Source organism: Gadus morhua, chromosome 16 (genome assembly GCF_902167405.1).
Source record: "Gadus morhua chromosome 16, gadMor3.0, whole genome shotgun sequence".
Taxonomy (NCBI): domain Eukaryota; kingdom Metazoa; phylum Chordata; class Actinopteri; order Gadiformes; family Gadidae; genus Gadus; species Gadus morhua.
The window spans coordinates 26,034,332-26,051,892 of NC_044063.1; the positions used below are offsets into that span (position 1 = coordinate 26,034,332).

The 17,561-nt window shown below is 44.8% G+C and overlaps 2 protein-coding genes across 2 annotated transcripts; one reads left to right on the plus strand and one right to left on the minus strand.

The window, feature by feature from the left end:
• Positions 1-344: 344 nt before the first annotated feature.
• LOC115561201 (COPI coat complex subunit beta 2) lies at positions 345-13,269 on the plus strand. The gene is made up of 22 exons (XM_030381029.1): positions 345-692; positions 1,586-1,723; positions 1,961-2,047; positions 3,380-3,506; positions 3,717-3,865; positions 4,183-4,329; positions 4,533-4,632; positions 4,718-4,860; positions 5,054-5,253; positions 5,744-5,854; positions 6,818-6,906; positions 7,022-7,128; positions 7,391-7,534; positions 8,214-8,344; positions 8,740-8,947; positions 9,485-9,595; positions 10,252-10,466; positions 10,584-10,676; positions 10,911-11,091; positions 11,415-11,486; positions 11,644-12,399; positions 12,719-13,269. The coding sequence occupies exons 1-22, from the start codon at positions 690-692 to the stop codon at positions 12,806-12,808; spliced, it is 3,402 nt and encodes a 1,133-aa protein (XP_030236889.1). The 5' UTR covers positions 345-689; the 3' UTR covers positions 12,809-13,269.
• A 145-nt stretch (positions 13,270-13,414) lies between these two features.
• mrps22 (mitochondrial ribosomal protein S22) lies at positions 13,415-16,787 on the minus strand. Its single transcript, XM_030381030.1, has 8 exons — positions 16,642-16,787; positions 16,237-16,397; positions 15,983-16,147; positions 15,651-15,794; positions 15,362-15,445; positions 15,096-15,241; positions 14,542-14,650; positions 13,415-13,749 (listed from the first exon to the last, which is right to left on the minus strand). Exons 1-8 carry the CDS (start codon positions 16,766-16,768, stop codon positions 13,645-13,647), a joined length of 1,041 nt encoding a protein of 346 aa, XP_030236890.1. The 5' UTR covers positions 16,769-16,787; the 3' UTR covers positions 13,415-13,644.
• Between the last annotated feature and the right edge of the window lie 774 nt (positions 16,788-17,561).

The window sequence follows — 17,561 nt, forward strand, 5'->3', positions numbered from 1 at the left end:
CTGCAGTTGTATGTTGAATGAAGCAAACTAAAATGCATGAAATATGTAGTGTATAATGTAGGGGACGAAAAAAGTACCCAAAATACTTTCCACACATGGAATTTGCTATTATTTGTATTCTTCAACTGACTTCCACATATCCAGCAGGAGTAATATATTATCACTAAACGTCATGTATCCAATTTAGCCTTCAGTAATCAATGTTTATTTTAATTGTCAAAATACCAGTCTAACCTTTTCGGAAAAACAAACAACCCAGCGCTAAACATTGATGAGGGCTTTTATTTGGAAAATCCTTCCCATTCGCCCATGCTTAACGTTTGGCTTCACAATAAAAGATATGTGGATGTAAATGAGGGTCGTACAACTGAACCGCTTGTCCGATTTGAACACCTTCTCTAAAAGTGCCCGCTTCCTTCCTCCTGGCGTGTCGTACTTTTTAGTTTGTAAAATGTGTGTTTCCGTGTCCTAGCAGTGAGCATGCTAGGCTAGGCTATGTTAGGCTAGCTCTACAGAGGCTAGCGCTATGGTACAGTCTGTTCTCATGCTCGACCGGAAGTTGGAGCGCTCTCACAGGAAGCCTATCGGGATCCACGTCGCCAAACTACAATCCACTCATCTCCACAGACCGGCGGAGGCGACGACTAGCCGGGCATTATCAGCACACACTGCTCGATTAAAGTAGAAACATGGTATGTTTAACCCAATAATATGTTTTTTTGGAAGAGAACTAGCTATCAAACTATTTTTTTTATGCACGTTAATTCATGTAGGCCTGTGCACAATTACCGGACTTCTGGTCGGGCAGCGAAAATAGTTCTGTAGTTTACCTGGATGATTGAGCGAAAGAGATTAATGTATGCTTTTACTAAATATAAAACAAAATAAAGAAAGGTCGTCACAGCTACAAAGTGATAGGACATATTGGACTGGATGTCCGTCAACATTCCCGACATCCGAGAATCATTTCCAAAAAGTGACGGCTCGATAAAGTAATTCATGAATGATCACCATTATAAACCTACATTTTATTATTTCGCTTCATGATCACCTTAAACATGTAACACGGCGACAGTATGACAACTAATAATATGTTGAGGACACTAAGTTCCTTGAGTCGCTCAGTCATGTATAATGTGGTATGAGGAGTATAAACAGACACGCCCCCATACCATACAGACACGCCCCCATACCATACCCCGGAACCTGAGAAATGTAATGAACACTCGTTGCAATCCAATAACCCTACCTATGACTGAGGTATCGAAACCAAACCTTAAAAAGTTGCACCTTACATTGCTGGGGAAGGTGGATGTATATCATTTATTAACATAAATCAAATGGTCCACTGTTGTAGTTGTAGAAAATAAATACCCTAATTATGAAGCATAGAAACAACCATTTTAGGAGTAGCACCAGACATTTCTGATAGTTGTTTTGCTATATTTAATGTTGCAACAGAAAAAAAATAGTTTTGTTGGCGATAAAGATTGTCAAAGTATTTCAGTAATACTTTCTGACACATTGTTGAACTGTGTGAATCTCTGCATTCCTCTAAATCACTCCCTCACTGATTCTCCGACAGCCTCTGCGCTTGGACATCAAGAGAAAGCTGACAGCTCGTTCTGACCGCGTGAAGAGCGTAGACCTGCATCCCACCGAGCCATGGATGGTGGCCAGTCTGTACAGTGGTAGCGTGGTGGTGTGGAATCACGAGAACCAGGTGACTATCCGCTTAAAAGCCCTACAGAGGGACAATTAATCAAGCTCAGCACTTCACCCCCAATAGCCAGTCGCTCAACTCATTCGCAGTTTCAATCTGCCAATCGTTCCGCACTGGGCTTAATGAATTGCTTGAGCATTCACTCTCCCACGCTTTGTTAGTTTGCAATCCATATAATGTATAAATACTCTCTGTGTGTTTGTGTGTGTGTGTCTGTCTCTCTGTGTTCACGTGTAGACCCTGGTGAAAACCTTTGAGGTGTGCGACCTGCCTGTCAGAGTGGCCAAGTTTGTTGCCAGGAAACACTGGGTGGTCGTGGGAGCAGTAAGTCATCCTTATCTCTCTAGATCAGTTCTAGTAGTAGAGTGTAATGATACATGTATTCGTATTGAACCGAATCGTTACGGACGTCCCGGTTTGGTGCATGGATTTACACAGAGAATACACGGTATACAATTAAATAAAACTGGCGTACAAATTAATTAATGTATTGCGGAACTAATGTTAGATATGCAAGTTCTTCAGGGACGACTAAACTGCAGCCCTGATTGGCGCCTAGGTAGCCGAGCGTGTTATGGCGCATAACACGCCGGGTTCTCTGTCTCTGGTATTTCCACAACGAGACTCCTAGTGGGGGTTATCTCAGCCATGGTTGAGAAGGAATTGGGGGAAAGGAACTTTGGCTTTGACTCCCTGAAGTATATGAACCGCAACATGGAGGAGAAAGGGGTGGCTGTCCACGATTGTCTCCCGCCGGAGCCCGCTGCCGGCTGCCCGCTTCCGAGGCACCAACGCCTCGGCGCTGCCCGCTGCGGGGCTCCGGCGGGAGTCAATCGCGGTCAATATTCGTGGGCAACAATCCCTTTCTCCACTATGCCGTGGTTCAGTCTACTTCAGATTGTTGTGGCAGTGGAAGAACCAGAGACGTCGGAGAACCTGACGCAGTCGTTTGAGATTCCTAATATCGTCTGGAAGCGCACACAGCTTTTTCCCGTAATAATATATATTATATGATATAGATATCCATGTATAATATGATATTACTTAGATATAGAGCTCCAGGAAGCCGGCTGGAGCACACAGAGTGTTCTAGAATATTTACAGAACACGGCCAAAAGCTGTGTGCGCCTCGCCATTGCGATGCATCCACTGTAAACACGGGCGCATGGTACCGTGGCCGCAAGCTGCTCAGGGCCACACCCCCACCCTCCACCTTGACCCGCTGAAAGAACGGCACGTTTGTGGAAAACACATTGGGGGACGGGCTTGTAGTGTCTGTAATTCTGTGTACTTCAGTGCAATTTCATAGATAAGACATTTCAGTTTGCAAACTGATTTTTTTTACAAGTTACGGATGGAGTCTTGAGATGATGTTGGGTACTTATTGTTTACTGTTCACATCTTAGATGACACAGTTCAGGCTGTTGCAGCTAGGTCAGGGGAGCGACTGTATGACACTAGCTGGTACAGCCTGAGGTGGTAGAACCGTGATGTCTGAACCGAGGTATGAACCGAACCGTGACAAGAGTGTACCGTTAAACCCCTAGTATCTTGACCTCTTAATATGCGTGTCCGGTGACAACAATGAGACCTCTTCAATTAAATAGTTGAGGGAAACACAATCTTGGCCTAATCCCTGTCTCTCCCGCCTCCCAGGATGACATGCAGATCCGTGTGTTTAACTACAACACGCTGGCCAGGGCTCACATGTTCGAGGCCCACGCCGACTACATCCGCTGCATCGCTGTGCACCCCACACAGCCCTACATCCTCTCCAGCAGTGGTATGCAAAAGCCATGCACGCACGCACCATGACGCATGCTCATATTTGCGAGGTATCGGGAGCATAAATATGAGCATGCATTTTCACTGGGAACATTTTCATTGGGTCGTTGTCCAAAGCTATGCATGTGAACGCATGTAGGGGGATCATCAAATGATGTGTGTGTGTGTGTGTGTCTGTGTGTGTTTCTTGTGTGTGTGTTCCTTTCAGACGACATGACGATCAAGCTGTGGGATTGGGACAGGAAGTGGACGTGTAGTCAGGTGTTTGAGGGACACACCCACTACGTCATGCAGGTCGTCTTCAACCCCAAAGACAACAACCAGTTTGCCAGCGGCTCCCTGGACAGGACCATTAAGGTACAGTACATGCACACAAAGAACACCCTATGAGAATACCTTGTAGTCAACACAAAGCCTTACTATTACCAAGCAAAGCTGCAGTTGTTTTTATTTTCCTTAATGTTGAATCTATCACTAATTTGTTTTATCTCATAATTATGACATAAAGATGTTATACTTTCTTTATTTGACAATAAGAAACGGGGAAAACAACTAAATATTAGCAATTTTACCAAGCTATAAAAATCAATTGCATTGCATTTTTTACTTAATAAACTATTTAAAATAATAATTTGCTCAACAGCATTATAATCCACTATGCACTGTCTTTCTAGGTGTGGCAGTTAGGGTCCAAAGCTCCTAACTTCACCCTGGAGGGCCACGAGAAAGGGGTCAACTGTATTGACTACTACAGTGGAGGGGACAAGCCCTACCTCATCTCAGGGGCCGACGACCGGCTGGTCAAGATCTGGGACTATCAGGTAAACGGCAAAAATGTGCCGCTCTATTTTGTTTGGATTAAGCTGCATTGATTGGTACTTTAAATGTAAAAAGATGGCATGAACCCCCAGTTAGATTAAAGTCAGGAGTCATAAGCATTGACATGTCCTACTTCTTCTATCGTATCAGTTTGCTGGTGTAATAGTAAAACGTCAAATTAGTGACGTTTTTCTTCATCCTTCAGAACAAGACGTGCGTCCAAACCTTGGAGGGCCATGCTCAGAACGTGACCTGCGTCCACTTCCACCCTGATCTGCCAATCATCCTGACAGGCTCGGAGGACGGTGCGTGTCTGTGTTCCACAGTGATCTGCAGGGCGCACAGATGATGGAATATTAATTGGATGTCTTTCTTTCCTTTGCCATGAAGGCACCGTCCGGGTCTGGCACTCCAGCACCTACCGACTGGAGAACACGCTGAACTACGGCATGGAGCGGTCCTGGTGTGTGACGGGCCAGCGGGGCTCCAACAGCGTGGCTCTGGGCTACGATGAAGGCAGCATCATCATCAAGGTATTGTGCACGCTGTGCATCCACCGTTGCCAAGATACGACGCTTGCCCCTTTTTGAAAGGCTGTGAACACACAAGCACAGCGTCGCTTGAACAAATGTAGTAATCCTACATTTTAGTTATTCATACCTGCTCTCTCTTCCCCCCTGATTCCTCCACTCTCCCCTTTCCTCACCCTCCCACCACCCCTGTCAGATGGGCCGCGAGGAGCCGGCCATCTCCATGGACGCCAGCGGCAAGATCATGTGGGCACGGCACTCTGAGGTGCAGCAGGCCAACCTGAAGGCCATGGGAGATGCGGAGGTCAGTGATGGGGAAAGGCTGTCGCTGGCAGTCAAAGACATGGGCAGCTGCGAGATCTACCCCCAGATGCTCCAGCACAGCCCCAACGGGAGGTGAGCAGACCGGATGATGGATCAATTTGGATATGGTGGATCAGTGAGAATTGAGTGACTGATAGATACATCATAGCTTCATATATATAAACATATACCATATGTGTATATGTGTCAACTCTGTTTATAGTTTTTTAAATAGGCTTAAGAGATGGATGGGGGTGGGTAGGTGAATGCAAGGTGCATGAAATCGGTAAGTTTGTGTGTGCACAGATGTGTGCACAGATGCAGATGTGTCTGCACTGTGAAAACAATGAATCTGGTTCATAATTGCTGTCGTCAATAGGGCTTGGGATCAGTAATTACAATACGTAATGGGAAATTCAAAAATGCATGTAGTGCAGAAAATCCTGATCCTGATTCTCGGTCATCCGCAGACTATGCCTAAATGTAACTTTAATCGAGTTGATTATAAAAAGCTTTTGTTCTATTTCTGAATCATTTAATTAAATGTAGGTGTTCCGAAAACCCGCTCCTTGTTGTCCACCAGGTTCGTAGTGGTGTGTGGAGACGGAGAGTACATCATCTACACCGCCATGGCCCTGAGGAACAAGAGCTTTGGCCCCGCCCACGAGTTTGTCTGGGCCCATGACTCTTCTGAGTAAGTCTTCCATGTCTCACACACACGCGCACACACGTCACACACAGACATAGATGCATATCTAACGGTTACACTTTACATTCAGGATACTTAATTCCGTAATAACTAAGACTTAATTAACAGTAACCTTTGTTCTAACATTTACTAATGATGTCTTTACTAATGGTTTAATGGGACGAAGGTTTACTAACTCTAAACACTAACCTTTACCCTAAATGCTAAGGCTATATAATATTGCTTATACAATGGGGGACCTAAATCCAGCGATCTGATTGGTTCCCAACTGTTGTATAATTAGCGTATACACAACTGCTATGACGCCCGATCATTTTGTGAAAGTTTGCATATCACTCCGCACCTGGAAGTAGAAACAGTTACAAAGTAAAACATATGTTGGATGATGGAGAGCGTGTAAATGTTGTTACTCCGGGAGTGAGCAAGGCGATGGAGAGACTAACGAAAGCTTAGGCACACGGCGAGTGAACTGCTCCATAGGATAAATTGCCGGCGAACCGCTCTATCGGAGCCTTCTCTAGGAGGGACGCTAAAGTGTGTTGCATAGCGACCGTCGATGCATAGCGGCAGCCAGGAGGGACTACTTTTTTGTATTCTTTAATAAAAACGGCTATTTTGACTTTCTTGGTTTCTTTTTAAATGTAGTGTGTCTATGACTTTCGTTTCGCCATAACAGTAACCATTGTATAAAAGCAATAGATCACTTCAGTCAGTGGCATGTGCTCATTATACCATTGTGAAGGGGGTCGCCGGCCCTCCGCTGCGCGTTGGGGCCGGACAACGCCCCTTAACAGTGGTATAATGAGCACATACCACAGCCTGGCGTGATCTATTGCTTAATTATAACTATGTTTTGTTAATGTTCTCTTATTATAAAGTGCTACCCATGTTGAATTCCATGTAACTTCCAGACTGTGTAAAATGTGTTCTTGTATCTATCTTTTACAGGTATGCTATAAGAGAAAGCAACAATCTCATCAGAATCTTCAAAAACTTTAAGGAGAAGAAGAACTTCAAACCAGATTTCGGGGCTGAGGGTGAGCTGAATTTTTTTTTTTATCAATCCTTCATGAGCCTGTTTGCTGCATTGTCTGGTGCAGTCCATGTGCCTATGTGTTTCTCCTGCTCATCCGAGTGTGTGGTCCTCTGCAGGTATCTATGGAGGGTTCTTGCTGGGGGTGAGGTCCGTCAGCGGCCTTGCCTTCTTTGACTGGGACAGCGCTGAACTCGTCCATCGCATCGAGATCCAACCCAAACACGTCCGTCAATGCATTCCTACTCTCATTATTATTACTGTACATATTGGTTATTACTAGTAGTATTCCGGAGCCCAAAAGGCAAATGTTTAACCTTGTACTGAACTGTAAGAGAAATCACTTTTTTTTTTTTTTAAAGACCAACATACTCTACCCAAGTTTAAACATTCACAGTATCCACACTGCTCTAGTACGGTGTCACAGACCTCTGGCGCACTGCGGTGGTGTGATGGTTACTCTGCTTGCTCCCGGTCTGTCCCTGCAGATCGTGTGGTCCGACAGCGGGGAGCTGCTGTGCATCGCCACCGAAGAGTCGTTCTTCGTGCTGCGCTATCTGGCCGAGAAGGCGTCGGCCGCCCTGGAGTCCAGGCAGGGGCTGACCGAGGACGGCGTGGAGGACGCCTTCGAGGTGGGACGGCCCACTGAGGAGCCGCTGTGTTCTCCAACAGCAGCTGACTTGGCATTGCGTTTTTTGTGAAAACGTTTGCATGGTTTATGCAATTCTGAACATAAACCTGCACTTTCTAACTGCTATTAACAGCTATTATCCTCAGACGCTTGTAGCTCATCTGAACCAATATAGCTAAAACCACTAAGGCTTTTAATAGGGAAATGTACATAGTTCAGGTTTTAGTGAGCATCTGTGCAAGAAGCTATGGGCCAGATTATTTAGTGTAACCCATCAAGCTGTTGCAATGGCAAGAAAATGCATTTTTTTTGGACATTTTCCATAAATGCTACGCTACAAACCCCGGGTTGGGATTCTGCGTGTTCAGCACATTTCACATTCAGGAAGTGCCTATTTCCTAGAAAGACATAGTCAGCATGAGGTGAATAGCCTATATCTTAAACATTGATGGCACTGATGTATGGATGGTAAAACTGTCCAAATGAAATCGATAGTCAACTTATGATTACCCTTTGTTGCTCTTCAAGAAGATGTTAAATCACATCTTGGCTGTGAACCCCTTAGCTTACCTCCTTTTCACCTCTATTTTCCTTCTGCTGCTGTCCTCGGCCGTTTTCTCCAACCTCCTCTCCCATCCACCCGCCACTCTCTGACTCTGTCTCTGTACTTGTGGCTGTAGGTGCTGGGGGAGATCCAGGAGGTGGTGAAGACGGGGACCTGGGTGGGAGACTGCTTCATCTACACCAACTCTGTCAACCGGCTCAACTACTACGTGGGCGGGGAGATCGTCACGGTCGCTCACCTGGACAGGTATTAACCACAGGCGTATATACAAACCTCTGGTCGCTTCTGTGGTAGCGTAAAGGACTTCTGAATACCTAGCGATGGGGCTGGGCATCAGGGCCAACACCGGGCTGTAAAAAAACTTGATGTGACAAGATGTCTTTACTACTTCATTCGCTGTCCTATCTTTCCCAACCTCCTCTCAAAAATGGTGTGTGCTTATATAACCACACTAAATCATCAACACATAAATGAAACTTTTCTTTTTTTTTTGTTGTTATTATTAGCAATGTAAATATGTGATGTCATGGTATGTCCTTCTGCTTGACTTCATCCCATTTATTTTGTCTTTACTTTCCTGATTTAACCCAGTGTTAATAATGTTGCTGGGAGATGTTCATCATTGAACCATTGTGCCACAGGATGATGTACCTGCTGGGCTACATCCCCAAGGACAACCGTCTGTATCTGGGGGACAAGGACCTGACGGTGATCAGCTACTCGCTGCTGGTGTCCGTGCTGGAGTACCAGACGGCTGTGATGAGGAGGGACTTCAGCATGGCTGACCGGGTGCTGCCCGCTATCCCCAAGGAGCAGAGGATCAGGGTGGCCCACTTCCTGGAGAAACAGGTCCGTGACCCTCAGGTTGATCGCCTCTCCCGTTGCTTACAGGCTGCCGATGCTGGGGTCGCCGTCTCTGAGCATAAGAATTTCATGTGCGGATGTTATTCTGGAAACTCACTGTGTTTCTTGATTGTATTAAACATACAGAAGCTTGTAGATTACAATATAGTAGCTTTTAAAGTAGGTTGAGGGTTATGTGTGGCTGTTATTTATGGTTATGTGCATCTCTTTTAAGGCATATAAGTGGCACCGTGCCTGTTTATTCATATAGCTGTCCTCGCCAGGAAATGTCATGATATAGGCATACAAAATATTGATTCGCATTTAGGTGGCAACATCTTTGACCCAAAGTAATGTGATTACCACACCAAAGGTTTGAGACAATTAATTGATTGATCACCATCAATCCACATATTTTGGGGAATTGGTGTGGTTTCTACCGTTACCGTTTCTAACAGAACGGAATGTATTTAAGAGTGGAGACATGTAAATGAGAGGTTGAGTGTTGACAGGATGTGTTGTTCTTGACGCTGCGGCGTGCAGGGCTTCAGGCAGCAGGCCTTGGCGGTATCCACTGATCCGGAACACAGGTTCGAGCTGGCCCTGCAGCTGGGAGAGATGACGATAGCTCACCAACTGGCCACAGAGGCAGAGGTCAGGACAAACCCAAGGGGGGGAAACACACACACACACACACACACACACACACACACACACACACACACACACACACACACACACACACACACACACACACACACACACACACACACACACACACACACACACACACACACACACACACTCACACTTAAGTCCTTGTGTGTACAATGGGATGTAATGAATCCTTTCTCATCCAAGGCAATTTGCATATCAAAACCCCATGAATCTATTAATTCATGAATTTATTAACTGCTTTATCATGCCTTAGAGATACTACACACAGCCTTGGAAAGGTCTGCACTCTAGTGGTGCAGTAGTAGAACAGTAAAATTGAAACGCTCAAAAACGAAATGGTCATTGATACATTTTCTCCGGAAATGTTCGCTGGTGTTTTCAGTTTTCTTTTATTATCTATATATAATAAAAGGAACCCGACCTGAATACAAATCTACAACAGGTGTAGACATTTAGGAGAGATTCATTTTAAGATGATACACAAGATGGCATCATATGTGTGTGTTTTACAAGCACAGTGTTACACTATCTCTTATATCTGAATGCAGGCTGAATCCTCTGGTTCTTCTGTGAGTCCTGTCTTTTGTCTGACCGCCGTCTCTCCTCTCTGGTCCTGGGCGGTGGCGCTGCAGTCGGAGCAGAAGTGGAAACAGTTGGCGGAGCTGGCGACTGCCAAGTCCCAGTTTGGCTTGGCCCAGGAGTGCCTCCACCACGCCCAAGACTTCGGGGGGCTGCTGCTGCTGGCCACCGCCTCTGGAAACTCGGACATGGTTGGCAAGCTGGCCAAGGGAGCAGAGGAGAAGGGCCTGACCAACGTGGCTTTCCTCACCTTTTTCCTGCAGGGGAAGTCAGTATTCGAATAGGAACACAAACAATCCAAAATGTATGATAAATGTCTATAATATCTCCCATGTTCGCGTCGGGCTTTCTCTCTATATCATTGTGTTGTGTGTCTTTGACTCAGATTGGAGAAATGCCTGGATCTCCTCGTCAAAACCAAGCGCCTGCCAGAGGCTGCCTTCCTGGCCAGAACATATTTGCCTAGCCACGTACCAAGGTGCGCTTCTTTTCTGAGTTGTGTGAGGGAGCAGCAAACCATTTGAGGCCTGAGGGTTCTGTTTGACTTGATCAGCTTTCGTCTGTTCACACTTGGCGAGTCAGTAATAATGTTGGATATAAATGGCAGCCTGCTGTGATTTACTTTCTCTGACTCGTGTCCTTTTGAGTCGCCTTCTGAGTGACTCGGTCGGTGTCTGACGGTATGCGTGCTTGGCCGTGTGCGGTACGCCAGGGTTGTGAAGCTGTGGAAGGAGAGTCTGGCCAAGGTGAACCAGAAGGCGGCAGACGCGCTGGCCGACCCCACCCAGTACAGCAACCTGTTCCCGGGCCTCCAGCAGGCCCTGCTGGCCGAGCAGTTCCTGGAAGAGACCCACGTCGGAGCCAGGCCTGCAGCCGACTACCCGCTCATCATGGTCAGTTAGGAGACCATCTGCAGCACCCAAATCTCTGCCTCCCCAAAGAAATCTTGTTACTTCAAAGATGCTTATCAAAAAGAGTTTTGGTACCGTATCTGTAATTGCGATACGGTATTGCATGTGATAATCCTATTTATGATGGATGAATGAATTGTAGTCGGCCGGTTTTTTACATTCATATATTTTTTTTAATTGACATGTCATAGAGATGATTGAACCTGTGTATTAGATTTAACTGTTGTTTTCCAATGTACATAATTCCGACTTGTGCTTTATGCTATTTGCTCAAACTAAGTCTGACTTTATCTTGGTACATACAGCCCAATGAGGACCGCGCTGTTCTGGAGGAGTCTGCAGGGTATGTGCCATCAGGAGCGGCTGCTGCACCAGAGGTAAATACTGCCCTCTCTCATCGAGGATCTCTCCAGCTTGCTCACTAAACAAACCCTAGATCGAATAGAATAAATGTATCCTTGAAAATGTAGACGGTCATCGACGGCCATACACTTGAACTGAATATGATCAAGTCCATTTGTTTCTTATTTTCAGGAATTAATGGAGTGCGTAGATGATCGGCCCATGGCAGCAGCTGAGATGGCGGAGGAGGTACAGGGGGAGGAGCCTTTGGTCGACATTGTTGTACCAGTGGCAGAGCCCACCCCAGAAGTAACAGAAGAGCTTGTCGAGATAGTTCAGTCCACAACAGTGGAACATGCCTTGCCCTCAGTTGAGACGGGCATGCAGGAGATGTCTCTGGTAGCTGAGGAATCACATGCTTTAGAAGCCACAACAACAGCGTTGGAGTCTGAGACAGCTGTGCTAGTTTCTCATACCTCAGAAACCATCGTCACCTCCGAGACGGTGGTAGCAACGGAAACCATTGAAACCGTAGTCGAGACCTCAGAGGATTCCTCTGAGAAACTCTCAATGGACTTCATAGCAACCGAAGTCCCGGCAACCGCGGCCGTAGCAAGAGACACAGCGCCTGCAAAAGAGGAAGCACCCGAATCAGATCTCCTCAGTTTTGATTCAGCCCCGCCATCGGCTGAAGTGGAGGAACTTGTAGATTTAGGCGGATCCTGCGATCCGGAGTTGGATGTGCCTGTTCCAGAACAAATCCTCCAGGAGTCGTTGGAGTCTTCAGTATCAAAGCAGCCAGATGCTGCCCTAGATGCAGTTCTTGCAGACCCGCTGGTGAAAGCAGAAGCCACAACTTGTCCAGCAGCAGCCCCCGCTGAGACGGAGCTCGTGAAGGAGGAGGTTTCAGAAGAAGCTGAGGACCAGGAAATGGAGATGAGTGACGAGGTGAACACCAGTTAAACTCTCTAGCAGCCAGAGTCATGGTCCATTTCCCCATCAGTGCAAAAGCAGAGTTAACACTGGTGGAAGCTTATGACCTTTATGGTTTAACTTCTGTTAAGCTCCAGTATACTTTACCAGTTAAATTTTTTCTGTGGCAATCCAAGAACTTCTCAACCTGTTGATTATATTCTTAGACAAATATTGTTTTACTATATTATTACATGGCTTCATTTTTTCATCAAATTATGGAATAGATCGATTAATCTCTGTGCCTACCTGCATGTCATTTGGATCAGATTTTAATGACTTTACTACTTTACAGGGCATGGAGGATCTGGATTTGGACAACTTTGACCTGGATGACATGGAGAACGAAGACCTCAACTTGGATGACGACTTCCTGAATGAATAGCAGTATGCTGTGTAATGTATGTGTGTGGGGGGGCGGTGTGTTAGACCAAAAAAGGGGATTCTATGTTAAGCTTGGTTGAACATAAAATGTTTCAATGTCATTCCAGTCTCATCGACCAAATTAGCTTCTTGTTAATTTTCTTGTCCAGTTTAAATAAACCTTCATAGCTTCAACGACATGGGGGCCGGTCTGGGTCTTCAACACTAATTACGAATCATTTGGAGAGAACCAGTTTGTTATTCAGGGTAGGGATGGGATGTTTGAATTGTTTCTTTGTTGACCAAAGTTGTATTCCCTAGGGTGTAATATTTTGTACATTTCAGATTGACGAGTGGAATAAATCCACCTCTCAGCTTAATCACCAACGAGCTGCATGCTAGGTTTTCTACTGTCACCTTGACTAAAGAGTCCACCATATTACTTTGTAATAATTACTTTGTAATAAATTACATGATGCTGCATTTTGTTTCTTCCTCTCACTGCTATACACTTTAATTATCACAAGTGCCTTCATTTGAAGTTGAATGTGAAAATGACAATAAATGTCTGCAAACATAGAAAATATCCATGTGAAGTTATTAGACAAAAACAACTGATACACCCATGTATAAATACATGTTTTTTTATTGTTATGTACATCAGCAAGATTCTTTCCATGGATGAGTTTAGCTGTTATGTTTTAATAAAATAAAGAAAAAGACACATACTGGACATCCAACTACGTTGGCTCTCTTTAGATTAGGAGTGTCCCAATCAAACGCAAGGCGAGTCTGGCACTACCAAGGACGGGCCTGTGTGTGTGGTTACAGTTATTGACAAGGGAGGGGGTGTATCCTTCAAACATGCTCCAGGGAAACTGCTGAGCTTTCTTGGTTCTGTCCGTGGGCCTGGAGGGCCAACTCGATGTAGCCCGACCTCTGGGACTCCTTCTGAGCAAAAATCTGGAAAGAAGGAGGAGTCGAAAGGTCAGGGCCACTGCAGTACGGAGGGGATGGATCACAGTTCAACCATTTAGTCATGCTGGCGGTGCAGATGTGCTTCAAAAACACTTGTGTGCCATAAAAGCCCATTGGAGTTAAGGAAAGAATGGACCGTGACTCCAGAGAGGTCACGGTGGTAATGGAGCGTGTGTACGCATGCCTTCACTGTGGATCTTTCTTCATAGCCAAGTCAAGTTGTCAGGTCTAATAGGACGTGACGTGTCCCGGGTCTGGCCCCGGGGTTCCCACGTTAGAGTAGAGCCCTCTACGTCGTCCCAGGGAGAACCTGGGACAGCATCTCTTTGACCCATCCTCTGCAGAGACCATGGATCATGTTCTCCTCGCTACTTGTGAACTCAAAAGTAATTTTGCAATTCCTGGATAAAAAGTTCCAAGGTTCCCCCATCACTTAAGAACCTGCATTCAAGCCGGGATTCTACATAATAGTTTTTTCTTCTTCCAACTGTATTTTTACGTAGCTTTTCTCACATTAAGAACAGTAGCAATAAGAAGCCAGCAGTAAACAAATGTATCAATAAAAACACTGTTTTTGAGCAAATGTGATTATGTTTTCATTTCATGGGAGTGTCAACCCAATATTTCATAGAGCGAACTAGTTTTTTTTAGACTTGGTCAAGGTTTTCAAGGCGGTGTTGAAACATCATGTAATTCAGTACAATGAGTTTATTAACAAAGTAGTCAGGATATAACACCCCAGGAAATGTTGTCATTTCTGATGAAGGTTGTGCTCACCTTGAGAAGATCTGTGCCACTGGCCTGCTGGCTGCGGGCCTCCTGGGCAGACTCACTGTTTGGATGAACCATGTTGAAGAGAGACACCAGGCTGACTGCGTCATCTAGTCTGAGGACACATAAGGGACCCATAAGCTGAATCAAGTGACTAAAATCCATCGAATTAAATTATAGAATACAACAAAACTTACGGCAATCAATATACTTTCCCGGAATGACGAATCCAGGTCCTTTAGATATCAGTTTAAAGTAACTTAGGAGACATCTTTAGCAAAGCGATGTAATTTAGTTCTAGGTAGGCATCTTGCCCTGGCATGCCCAGGGGCAGGATGCAGACATTAGCGATGAACCCAGAAACATTCTAGAATATCCCCCCCCCCCCCCCCCCCCCAACTTAAAGTGCTTTAAAACATATTGTAATAACTCTAACTCATGTGGAATTTACTCAAAATGAACTAGGAGTATTGACTTATAAGCCAATATTTATTTAACAGGTAACCTAAATGCATAATTCACAAAAACTGAATAGGCTTAATAAACTGATTCCAACTCACAGATCTCTCTGCAGCATGTCCACTATTAGTCTGTCCACCCTGCGCATGGTGACCAGGTACCAGGCCATACCACCAAAGTGTCTTGTGGAGCGCAGAAGATCATACTTGCCATGCTTCTCCAAATCCTCGTAGGTAGCTGTGTGAGTCTGCACAGAGATAGGGAACAATGAAAATTTTAAATGTATTTTCTTTATTATACATGTGGATATCATGTCCACCTGTCATGCATATGTGTACTTGACATGAAGAAATGAAATCCCTCCTACCTTGATGTACTCGGAGGAGTCAGGCTCAAACTGAACCAGACACAAGTTCAAGACATCTTCATGGCGGTCCTCGGTGAACACCCTCTGAACACCCCCAAGGAGAGGAGGAGGAGGGAACGTCATATAATGAGATTACTTGATGATGTCATGATATCAATGGTTAACAGGTCATCAAAGACTCTGCAGTAAAAGTCTCTGACCATTGATTGAATTGACACTATTCTGAGGGTCATGAAATGCTTCCAGTAAGCTGTGGGGGATGACCAGACTTCGCTTTGCCTAGCCCTACCTTGAGGTTTTCCTCCTTAAAGAGGAGGGGTACTGTGTGCTTGCGCCCCTCTTTGGGGAAGTACACCTGGATGAGCCGGTCTCTCTCCTTCCAGGTGGCCTTCCTCAGGACCCCGTCAGTCTCCCGGACCACGATGAAACGTTCCTGGTGGAGAACCAAGGGGACGATGATGATGAAAACAGCATGCACCATGACTAGATTTGGAACATTTTATTAAGCATGAAGGGGGAAAAAACTGAATTGAGTGCACTTGGGTCTTTCAACAATTTGCCTTAGTCAGAAAGCGAGACACACACCGATATAATCACATAGATATGAATTAATGCCCTTACTCTGTGTGGGATGTTGAACGTTATGTCGGTGAATACTAATTTGGCGGTATCCATGCCGTCCAAGATTTTGTCCACCGATATAACATCATCAATGGGTTTTCTTTCTGGCAAAACAGGGGGCATCTTCAAAAGCTTTTGTGCTTGTTTTTTGGCCAGATAGGTCGCCTAAAAACAGACATACACACAAAATGAGTACTCAGCAGCCTTGATGGTGGGTTCTAGATTTGAGGTGTGGTGGTGCAACAGCATTTTACCTCCTCCAGTTGTAAATCGGTCATTAGTTTATAAACTGGAGGCTTCACTTCTTGCTTAATAGGCCGGAAGACTTTTTGTAAATCCAGGCCTGTGATCTTGGTAAGGATGTCTTGCACTGGGGAGTCTGTGAACTGGGGTTTAGCATGGTGTTCTGTGGAAGCTGTAATCACGCAGGGAACAACAAAAGATCCGTTAAGCATAGTAACACCAATCCATGCTAAAAACCTAATTGTCTTATAATCATCAACAAAGTGCACGTTTCCTACAGTAAAACGGCATATCATTAACTCAATTGCTGTCATTTTTCAAACCAATTTCGAGAATACAAGCTAGCTTCACAAGGTCAGCGTTGGGTAACGTGTAAGCTTCCCATGTCATTCATTAATCAATGGCACAGAACTTACTATTGTCTGATGCCTCTTTACAAAACGGCCTAATGCAACACTTGTTAAAAATGTGTTTATTTTTGTGAACATTTGTAATCCGAGGATAGTTTAGGAAGAAGCCCCGTGCTGCCCCGAGCGCCGCCATATTTGTTATTGACGTAGCCCGGAAGTGAATTTGAGCTGAACGTGAAGGTTAGGGCATGCTGGGAAATGTGGTTTCAAGAAGGGGGAATTGAGTTCAAACTCTCGGGTGAAATGCATACATTTTCATCGTAGAGACTCAAATTTAAGAAGTACATTATCATCTATGGCTAAAAGCATAGGCTAAAAGGAAGAAAAAAACAGCCTTGCTACCTTTACCAGAACCACGTTATGCATGTTTTTTCCTAGTGGCTCATTATGTGGTGCCGTTTGCAAACTTTTGCTGCTTCATTTAACTCAAGCTTTGCTTTGTTTTCCCAGATTGAGCAAATAAACACCCTTCCAAAATGCACTGCAATTTCCATGTCACTTTTTCAAGTATATAATATTTGAATTATAGGTTCAATCTAAATCCTTAATCTAAATTCACATTTTATATCTAAATCTAATACTTAAATCGAAATGCTGAATCTGAATCTAAATCGTATCTCTAAATCTAAGTCCGAAATCTAAAGGCAAAATCCTAAATCTTACATCTAATTCCTAAATCTATACAACAGCATAGGCCTATACTAATTCTCATACCTTTAACTATCTCACGACGGGCTGTAGTATGTGCTCATTATACCACTGTGAAGGGGCGTTGTTCGGCCCGACGGCAAGCGGAGCGGAGGGCCGAAAATAAAAGCCCTTGCTTTTATACAACGGTTACTATTATGGCAAAACGAATGTCATAGACACACTACATTAAAAAAAAATCAAGAAAGTCACAATAGCTGTTTTCTAAAGAATACAAA